Genomic DNA, 11,445 nt, shown 5'->3' on the forward strand with positions numbered 1-11,445 from the left:
ATTCTGTATACCATACACTCAGTTTGAGAAACTGGGGAAGTAATTATGAAATAATTACAACTTGATCTGGAAATGCACTTTGTGGGATGGCTTATTTGTGGAGAATATTTATAGAAGTAAGGCATCAGTCTGTAAAACCAATAAATGAAAGTGAAGCTGACATGTTCTATGTACATTTAGGATATTCAGTTTTAGGAATTAAAAGCAAAATTCCATACCTCAGTGGGTTCATGAGCTCATCAGTAGGGGTATACCCTACAATAGTGTTCATCTCAATGTCTTTACCTTCAAATTCTATGCTATTCATGTCGTGTCTTCTCATGAATCCTCCATAGAAGAGTTATCTGACATCTATCTCTGTGGCACTTCTGCATTGGTCCCCCTCTGTCATTCTCACTCTTGCAGTATGACTAATCTACCTTCTTTTCTGTTTAAAAAAATTCTCAGATGAGCTCTTTTATGCCATTTTTTAAAATAAATAAATGCCTGTTGGAATTATGATGCCTATTTGCAATCATACTGTATTTCTCTATTGCCCTTGGCATCACCCACAATTTCAATTCTTTTGGGACTATCTTAATCCATGAGTCATAGCTATACAACACTACTGATGGAATATTAGTGTCATAAATACAGGATTTTGTGTCAAGGAGCAACTCAGGTTAATAGAAGAGAATTCTATTGCCCTTGAATTTATTTCCTAAATACAATCCAGCCTGGTTTCTCTTTATTCCCCTTCCCCATTTAATTATGATGGCTAGTTCATTGCCCTTCTCTAGCATTGGTCCATAATATATATACACATACATACACATGTACTTTGATGGACTAATACATTCTTTTTTCAAATGTATGTGATATTCTCGACAAGAAACCTTCTATTGTTTTCCTGTGTGATTTGTTAACCTGGTCACTTTTGAATGCTTATATGAAGAGGTTTCTAGTGCTTTATTCTCATCACATTGTCAGTTGCAAGCAGAAATTTCTGGAAGTCTTCATCCAGATTTGGAGCTAGAAAGGATCTTAAAATAATCTAGTTCAATTTTCACATTTTACAAAAGAGAAACCCCTTTTCCTCTTAGATTTTAGGGAGTAACTCTTCTATGACGGGTGAAGTACTTTAGTGAGATGTGTTTTATAACTCTATTCATAGGATTATTAAATAAAGTTACTGCACCTGTCAAAAGTTCTTATATAGGGGCGGCTAGGTGGTGCAGTGGATAAAGCACTGGCCCTGGAGTCAGGAGTACCTGGTTCAGACACTTAATAATTACCTAGCTGTGTGGCCTTGGGCAAGCCACTTAACCCCATTGCCTTACAAAAAACCTAAAAAAAGTTCTTATATAAATCTTGACATGTACTTGAGAGGATACAAGACACTATGCATGATCCCTATTTCCTCTATGTCTTCATCATCCCTATGACTACAGAAATGTTTTCTGTTGTTAGAAAATCATCCTTCAAAAGGATAACTGGTTGCTCCTCCTCTTCTTCCTCCTCTTCCTCACCACTGCCACCATCATCTTCCCCTTCCTCCTCTAGCTGCTGCTCCTCCCTCTTTCCCTTGGAGTGGACCATCCTGGTGCCTCTTCTGTGGAATGCTGACTGAGGAGACCCCCAAGACTCACAGTTGCAAATGAAAAGCTGAAGGAAAGAGTCAAGACCTAAAGAATAGCCACATTAATTTGAAGGTGGAAGGGCAAAATGGTTTGGTGATGCAATTTAATATTAAGAAGCATATACCACCTTGTAAACCAATAAAAGCTTATTGTGAGCTAAAATGTTTGTCAGTGAGGTAGTTCAGATTCTGACTGGGTGGAGAACCATTAATGAAAGAGACCCACCTGCAAGGTTGGAAATGGAGGATAAAGATACAGTTGATTTATTCCAACAGCAAACAGTAGGCATTTCCTAAAAAAAGAGTGCAATTATACTCTAGAGCTGTGCTTCTGAGAAAAACAATACATTCACAATTAGAAAAACCAAGATTTGGTTCATCTACATCCTAAGTACTACAGTAAAGTTTTCTCTCTTCTTTGATTCCCCTTCCCACAATCCTCTATTTTACATAAAGTAACTGGTGTTTTTCTTTAACTAAATGGCCAATAATATGTTTTGTTCATCATCAAAGTGAGATGAAAAGGGAAAAAACCAAATTGCTTGTGAAAATGCCCCTTTTTTCCATTAGTGGCATGCTCATTCAACTTTTATCTTTATATTCCAGTAAATTATTTTGCTCTCACTGTTTGAAAACAAAAAAAGTCCACAAAAATCCTTGCTTGATTTGATAATTTCAATGTTTTTCTTTTATCATTATAAAACCAAGGATGATTTTATAATTTTTTTTAAATATAGCTGTTACTTATAAGGTAATCGCTGTCTCTCAATAGAGAGAAATTTCTTGTTTAAATTTTTTTAAAAGAATTACTGCTATCTCATATATTTTATTTTTTTATTTTATTTTTACCTTTTTATATGCAAAAACAAGTTTCAACATTCTCTTCAAAACCTTGAGTTCCAAATCTTTTCATATATTTTAAATATTTCTATGCCCTTGATAGATGGACAATTCATTCTTATAGATTTTATAAGATTCTAAAGAAAGCAAACATATGACTTGTTAGTTGATTATTTCTTCCTATTTAACATTTTTGGTAGTAATAGCTTTCACAATTTTTTCTAATTTCTGATCTCTTAAAAAGTAATACTGTTAGGGTGGCTAGGTGGCGCAGTGGATAGAGCACAGGCCCTGGAGTCAGCAGTACCTAAGTTCAAATCTGGCCTCAGACACTTAATAATTGCCTAGCTGTGTGGCCTTGGGCGAGCCACTTGAACCCCATTTGCCTTGCAAAAAAAATAATACTTTTGTGTTTTCAAAAATGTATTTCCTTCAATATCAATTTCTTCTGTGTGTACTTGAAATGGCCAGCTGATTTTCTTAACTTTATCTTTTGAATGCCATTTTCATTGCATCACATAGCACTATAAGCCACTGAAGTATTTTGTCTAAATGTGGTACACCCAAAATAATCAATGATTAGAACACATCAATATTGAAAAAATAGCAAATTGTTTCATTTACCATTGCCTAGTTTCATATATAAGTGCTTAGCTCAAGTTTCTCTAGTTGGTTCTCATAGCAAGCTTTCTTCAAACTAATTCACCTTCTGCTGCCCCTCAATGTTCAGTTTGTGAAGCAATATTGCTCATAATATTCCACTGTTTTGTTTTATTTTGCTTTGCTTTCCAAGTGAGTACAAAATCAAAATCGGTATTGCTACTGTTTTCCATGGCTCTCTGATTGACAAGATCAGATGTATGCTGAAAAAAGACAATGTCTAAGCTATTGCTATCTTTGCCTCCTCTGCTCCGTTTCCTGCTACTATGCTACCATTACTACAGATAGATAGATAGAAGACACCATCATTGTTTCCTGCAGCCAAATAAATCACTACCTCATGGCTAATTTATTGATCATTATTCTATCCACACTTAGGCAAGCTGGCCCTTAGAAGGCAGACCAACTCTAATGCTAAGATTATTCTTAACACCATGAATCTACAAGAGTGTGTAGTTCACAAGTGTAGCCTTCAGGGCCCAGGGTCACATTGCATCAGAGTAGGATGTTTGTAGAGTGTAATTGAGTAGAAATTAGAGATGAATAAATGGGAGAGTAGGGATAAGAACCTGCAATACCTATCACAGCTCTTTGTTACATAATGGATGTTTAATAAATATAGAATTAAATAAGTAATTCATTTGTTGCATTGCAGATGATTTGAAAGTATATATTATCTGAAACAGATTCTCAACATTTTTTGTGTGATAGACACTACTTTTCTAGCTGATGAAGCCTTTGGACCCTTTTACAGAATAATATTTTTAAAAATAGATATGGGAGTACAAAGAAAGCCAATGATTCTGAAATGATTATCAATATAATTGGAGAGATAGACTAACAGACAAATGTGAATTCCAGGTTAAAAAAAAATCTAAAAGTTTTAAGAAACTGAACAGTGAGTAAACTTTAAAACCTCTGCTATCTTCATATCCTAGTATTGAATGTGATAAATAAAAATCCTATTCTTATGAATATGTTTTGCTTTAAAGTCCTGATTATCACAGTAATTTTTTTTACTTTTTTTTTTTGTTTTACAAGGCAGTGGGGTTAAGTGACTTGCCCAAGGTCACACAGCCAGGTGAAATTTTTTTTTAATGCTATGTTCTTGTAAACAGTAGTAACCTCCAAAGTGGTCCTGAAAAGGAAAATTGTTAGATAAATAGTAAATTCAACCTGACTTTAAAAAAGAATGGTATCTATTAAGATGGTATATGCAAAATGTTGGTGGCTTGGAAAATTTTAGTGGACTTCCCATTAAGGTTTTGTATTTACATCTCAGATCAATTAGAAACTCTTCAATCTTCTATTTGTAACCTCTTATCAACTGACTTCTTGGGGTCCCGCAGTGCTAGTGATGCCTTCCCTCTCTAATTATTTCCCATATACTCTATACATATATTGTTTATACAGTTATTATCATTGAATCTCACCCTTTAGATCATAGCTCCTTCAGGGAAGAAATTATATTTGCCTTTCTTTGTGATTAGCACAGTGCCTGTCATACAGTATTTTAAAAATGCGTGTTAATTTTACTTTTCCAATACCTATTTGAATTTTTCTTTCATTTTTTGACTGTTATTCTTTACCTCTCAGTCAAATCACCCTACTAAATAGCTTGTGAGCACATCTTATTCATTCTCATCTCTGACTTTGCTCATAGACTCCCCTCAACCTAAAGGACACTCCAAATCAACAACACTAGTTCATGTCATTATTTAAAGACCTGGTACTGCTTTGAAGAAGTGTTCTATGATTAAATTTTCTTCAAGTGTAGGTAGGTCTGTCTCCTGGAAGGAAATTAATAAATAAAAAGAATCTCTGAAATTCCAAGTGTGATTCATAGCAAATCACTTAAATTCTCTAGGCATCCTTTTCCTTAGCTTTAAAAGAAGCATTCTCTGTCTCTCCCTCTGTTGCTCTTTTTATCTCTGTCTCTGTCTCTCTCTATGTCTCTCTCTCTGTCTCTCTCTATGTCCCTCTCTCTCTCTCTCTCTCTCTCTCTCTCTCTCTCTCTCTCTCTCTCTCTCTCTCTACCCCCTTCTGTCACTCTATCTCTCTAAATCTCACACTCCATCCCTATCCATTTTCCTTTTCTTCCTAAGCATGATAAACATGAATTTTTTTGTTGATATCTTTTTTTATATAACTTGAATTTCCCAGTATATTATTCTCCCTTCTCTTTTACTTTTTAACAAAAAATGAGGGAAAAATTCATCAAAACTAACCATTATATTCAAAGAATCTGTTATTATCTGTATTAAAAAAAGGAAGGAAGGTCACCTTCTTATAGTTCTTCTTTAAGCCCTAGCTTGATCACCAAATTTAGTTTCACTTCCTTTGCTGATTTTGTTCTTTCCATTCATATAGTTAATCATTAGGTACATTGTTTTCTTGTTTACTCTGCATCTGTTCTGCATCAGTTTGCTCTGCATCAGTTCATGTAAGACTAGACATGAATATCTAGACTAATTTTATTCATTATTTCTTACAGCACAGTCATATTTTCTAATATTCAGATATTATAATTTGGTCATCCTTTTGTTTTGTTTTGTTTTGTTTTTAGGTTTTTTGCAAGGCAAATGGGGTTAAGTGGCTTGCCCAAGGCCACACAGCTAGGTAATTATTAAGTGTCTGCGACCGGATTTGAGCCCAGGTACTCCTGACTCCAGGGCTGGTGCTTTATCCACTACACCACCTAGCCTCCCCTTTGGTCATCCTTTTAAAAACATCTATTGTTCCAGATTATTGAATGTCACAGGTTTTAATAAGCACTTTTGAGTGACTGAATACATTTCAGCTGAAGACATGGATATGAATATCAAATATAGATCCACAACAAGTATGGGTCAAATCAGGTTGGGAGATGGTGAGCCATGGACAGAAAGTGCATCCTTCCAGAGGAGACACATACCTTCCTCCCTGGGGGAAGACACAGTTTCCCTCCCATGGAAGCAACCTGGATCAAAATATCATTGCATCTTCAGCTATATCCACAGATAAACTATATGATATCCACTACCCCTATCTTCCAACTTCCCTGTCTTCACTGCTCTACAGTTTTAATTTCAGGTGAAAAAAAAAATCCTAGTTAAGACTCTATTTCAGATGGTACCACATCTTTCAGAAGTCTTGTAGAGAAGTAATGAGAAATGTTACTCAGATAACACTAATCTCTCCCTTTTTCCTTTGACTCACCAGGACCCCAGAGAGATGCACAAGCAGCACGAGAGTTCATCTTGAAGATGTTTGTAGATCTGAACCCAGACAGTGACAAAATTATCTACTCCCACTTCACATGCGCCACAGACACCGAAAACATCCGTTTTGTCTTTGCCGCTGTCAAGGACACCATCCTACAGTTAAATTTGAAGGAGTACAACTTGGTCTAGGTGTGCCTCATAGACGTATCTAGACGTGCCTCTTTCCCTTTCCTTTCTAAACCTTGAGGCCAATTGATGAATACAAGAGGGACTGTATTATCTGTGAAAAACAGTTTGCATAATACTAATTTATTGCTGTCCTGGACTCTGTGCAAGTGTCCACAGAGTTTGTAGTAAATATTATGATTTTATTTAAACTATGAGAAGGAAAAACAAAAGACGCTGAAGTACATTTCCAGCACATTTCCTCTCTCTTTTTTTTTAGGCAAAACCTTGTGACTTTTAAATTCTCAATAATGCACTCACAAAGGATAGGGGTTTGGGTTTTCTTTTTTATTTTATTTTATTTTTTTGATAATGAGTATAAAGAGTTTATTCCCTCCCTTTCCTTGCCTGTTTCTCTCTCTCTCTCTTGATTTTTCTGAGGTTACAATAGCCTTCTTCCCCCAGTTGTATTCCTCAGTAAGCAGTTTTTTTCCTTGAGTGATATAGACAGGAAACATGTCATTAAACTTAAGCCATCATTCATGAACATAATTTTAACAGTATGTACTTTTTTCTGAAGGATCAGAAGTATTACTACTGTGGTTTTTAAACTATTGACCTGGGTATAAAATCCATATGATTTTTGATACTGTCTTTTCTCACTTTGGGCCTGAACAATCCTCAAATGGTAAAGTGTCATTTCTTTGGGATTTTACCTTCAGCCATATTTTGGTGATTCAGAGAAATGCACAGAAGACAGTAATGTAATAGCAAAGACAAAAAAAAAGGAACACTCCTGTTGACTTGCTGTGTGCCATTTTTCTTTTTGATTTTTTAAAAAATTGCAGATGCCAAACAAATATGCCAACAGACACTACATTCCCCAGTGATTGTAGCTTGGAATCTTTTTAGGGTGGTTGTTTTTCTTTTTTCTTCCTAATTCAAACTTTTTTTCTTTTTTTGTTTGTTTTGAGTGTGTTTGCTTTACACTTTTAAGATGCTTTCTTTTGGGAAAAAAAATTGTGTTGCCAAAAACTGGCTTTTTTATAAAAAATAAAATAAAAATAGAAATTCTAATATCATAAAATATAAAATATGACCAAGATAGAAAAGCTAAAATGAACTGGTTGAGAAAGAACCAGCTAAGACAACCGCCAGATAACAAATAACTATAGATTCAGCTCTCATGGTCCACCGTTTTCTTTGCCCTTATGGAAGTTTTCCATTTTTGACACCCATTACAGCTCTGCTTGAGTATGCTGTGAGGTGCACCATGAACTCTACTTATGTTCTCTTTACTTGAAGACAGTCTTACTCTGCTCAATTACTCCCTCCAAGGTAGAGTCAGGCAGCTGAGAACATACATTTATAGTATTATAATGGCACCTTTTAGTTGTAAGATTGGAAGCCACTGACTACTTATCCAATTCAGAAACCTTATTTAAGTGGTGACTAGTTCCAAGGATTTAGGGAAGATGAATGGGTTTAACCCTAAAGTAGCCTCTCAGTGTTCTATAAAGATTTATTTATGTAATTGAATCTGTTAAGAAGGAACTTTGGAACTCTAAATGTGCAATTTTTTTTAAAACAAAAGGAAAAAAAATCACATATATCAGTGAGCCTCTATAAAGCAGCTTGACTTGAAATGTGATTTAAAATGATAAATCATGAATCTAGTAAAGCTTCCAAAAAGTCAGAAGCCATGATGCTAGTCTGATTTGCTGGGATTACATTTGGATCTAGGAGAAATATTCCTGGACCTCACTGTTTGGGGGATCAGAGAGGAGAGGGGGAAAAATTAATGATATATTAGTTGAGTACCAAAGTTAATAAACATTTATAGAATGTGTTCATTCTGAACTCTCCCAACCCCAGGAAACAAAAGTTACTTATTTTTTTGCTCCCTCAAAAAACATCTGTAATTTAAAATTTTAAACAAAAACTGGTTGTAGGTATAGTGCAATTATGAATGCTATAATCATTGTACATACATCTCTATATATATGGCAGCATCCATACTGGCTTTGTAATCATTAATTTTTTGGCAGATTGAATGTGCTATATTGATATGTATCTATATAATTGTATTGTCTGTCTTATAGCTAATTCACATTTTGAATAATGTTATTTTATTTACTTTTTTAAGAGAGGAGAATGTAAAGTTGTCAGTTTATTTCTGACTAGGGATTTTTTTTTCCATTTAGAAAACAAACAAAACAAAAAAAAACTTTCTATCATACAGAGCGGTACTAGCATTGTGCTGTCCAAGATCATTTGCACATTGATGAGCAGAGGTTTTATCTGTTTTAAGACCCAAAGGCCATTTCACAGCAAAATGCCTCAGTAATATTGGAGCTGTTACAGACATGGACACCAACTTGGTAGGATTTTTGCCCATTGATCCCAGATTGAAAGATTAACTTTTCTCCAAATCAGTTCTTAATTGGCCAATGCACAGTTTAGTTTAGTGTTGCCTCCCTAATGGCCTTTATTAGAAGAGTGGTTTTTAAAAACCTTGTGATCTATTGAGGAAATTTCTGAATGACCATACATCACTTCTTCCTTGAAAATGTGGTGATGAATTTGGTGCAATTTTATCACACACACACTAATCTCTGGAGGCTCATGGATACTTTCAGTGGGAAAAATCCAACCTCATCACAAGTATTAGTTGTAGGGACTTAAAATAGTCTATTTAATAAAGTTCTCCTAGATGTAGACAGTTATACAGACTCCCAAAGTTCTACAAACATGAGCAAAGTTTGTTGCATTGGTCATTATTGTTAGGATGGAACTTGCTATGCACAACTGAGGCTGTGTCTTCACTGTTAATCATAGGGTGCATGACAATATCCCTTCTCTTATTGAGGGAATAAATTGATCACCCTGATTACAGTGATTAATGTAAACCGAACTGTATCCACACTAGTTAAAGGAGTTGAAAGGATCTTCCTTTCTTTTGCTTTATTTTTGAAGGGACTTGGGGGGAGGGAGGGGATTCTTTTCAGTTTTGTATAAAAAAAAAAGTTTACTTATGCTCGGTAGTTCTATTGTGATTGCGAGAGTCTAAGAGTGTGCCACTGGAATATTTCTGTTGATGCTGTAGGTAAATGGGACCTGTGGCAAATGTTGAGATGACTTGGGAATGTTTTAGGGGGAAAAAACCGTATTTTTTTCTTCCGCATACCAAGGCAAGCCACCATTTCATGACTCATTCAACACAACATCACAGTGTACCAGTTTACAAAGCATTTCCCCCCTCTTTGAGTGACACAGCAGTTCCCACCCACAGCGAATTACTCATTATTTGCAAATTGGTGGTTTCTACTATGCCTTACAGAGCTTATGTCCAGAAGTTTGTGCCTCAATTCAGAAACTGAGGGGAAACATACACACTTACATACACACACACACACACACACACACACACACACACACACACACAGACATGCAAACAACCACAAAAAAGAATAAGCCCCACAACTGTTGACTTTTTACTTTACAGTAACAAAGAACTCTTGTTGAATGTCATGAATAGAGTGAAAATATTTTTTAAAATCCTTCTTTGGAACCTGTATATTCTAGATATTCACTAGCACAAGGAATCTGTATTACATACATATATGTTTTAAGAAAAACCTTAACTTTTTCATGCCTTTACTGGACAAATTGGCTGGCACCGACCTGACCTATTGAGAAGATAATGCAGCTCACGGGCAATTTACTTTTTATAATACAGACGATCTTGATTGTCAAGGTGTATGAACTGTAACTTTAAAAAAAATCTTACTGCCACATGATTGTAAATTTTAGTTGTTTTAAGTTTGGAAGTGGGGCAGGGATTTTTATGCTGGATCTCAGTCAGAACTGACTGCACGACTTGCAAAAACTTTAAATGGGGAGAAAGGGCTGAATTCTATGATACTGCAAGACTCCCAGCTATTGGTTGCAAATGACCTTCAAGTTACTTATCCTAATTACCTTCTGTTTTCAATTCTTCACAAAAAGAATAAAAAAATTTAAAAAAAATTTAAAAACCCTAGCATAATGTTAACACACATACAAAATAAAGTCTACCCAAATACTGTAATGTATATTGCTGCTGTTCTTGAAACTAAGGATTACCAACCACTTTACTGATAAATAACAATCACCATAATGAATAAAACTAATGAGGTATATATAGCATATGTTAAATTGGCCCTCCAAAGATCTGTCTTTGGTTTGAATCACATATGATTTCTAAAAAAAATAGTTATAATGTATGTCTATCTGTCAGTCTATATTGTTGGCACATGTAGTGATAAATAGCTCTGTCCTGGTTGTCTTTGAAATTTCATTTTGGTACCATCAAAATAGGAAAAGAAAATGAAGCTTAGTTCTATGTGGTTAGTAAACAATCCTTTGGACATTCAGACACTTGCCGTTTAGTACCTATGTGGCATATTGTCTAAACTTCCCTTTGTTTTGTTTTATCACAAACTGCTCTACTGGTCCTCCCTAACTACTACTGTTCAGTAGAAAACACTTGTCTTACTAGTTTCTCAGGATTGTATGTTCAAAGGAGTAGCTCTGTCCTCACCCCATATAATATATTCACTCCTCCAAATGATTCAGTTATAAACAAAAAATAAAGGAAATGACACGTATCAGTAATTCAAACTTCTATTTGGATAATTGGTGTCTTTCCTGGTTAAAGGGAATTCCATAACTTTCATGTAACCCTTTGCTAGGGTGGGGAGGGTGGGAGAAGACAGGTTGTTGGGGGGATGGAGAGAAATAAGAGGTCAAGAGACAGGTATTCTCAGTAAAATGTTATAGAGACTGGGGGAAAAGAGGAGAGGGTGAGAGCTATTATATAAAAACTATCCAGATGAATAGAACCATAAGAATGTTTTTACTGGATTCCCCCCCCAAAGGATGGTTGAAAATACAACCTGTTGCTGGACTCCTCACCTG

At 35.3% G+C, this 11,445-nt stretch overlaps 1 protein-coding gene across 1 annotated transcript in view; it reads left to right on the forward strand.

Annotated features, from left to right (window-relative positions):
• Positions 1-9,935, forward strand: part of LOC141496428 (guanine nucleotide-binding protein G(q) subunit alpha-like) — a 192,325-nt gene extending 182,390 nt beyond the window's left edge. The window contains exon 6 of the mRNA XM_074198972.1: positions 6,320-9,935. Coding sequence (XP_074055073.1) covers positions 6,320-6,510 — 191 coding nt within the window. The 3' untranslated portion in view covers positions 6,511-9,935. The remainder of the gene's footprint in view (positions 1-6,319) is intronic.
• The last annotated feature ends 1,510 nt before the right edge of the window (positions 9,936-11,445 follow it).

This window comes from Macrotis lagotis, chromosome 8 (genome assembly GCF_037893015.1).
Source record: "Macrotis lagotis isolate mMagLag1 chromosome 8, bilby.v1.9.chrom.fasta, whole genome shotgun sequence".
NCBI lineage: Eukaryota > Metazoa > Chordata > Mammalia > Peramelemorphia > Peramelidae > Macrotis > Macrotis lagotis.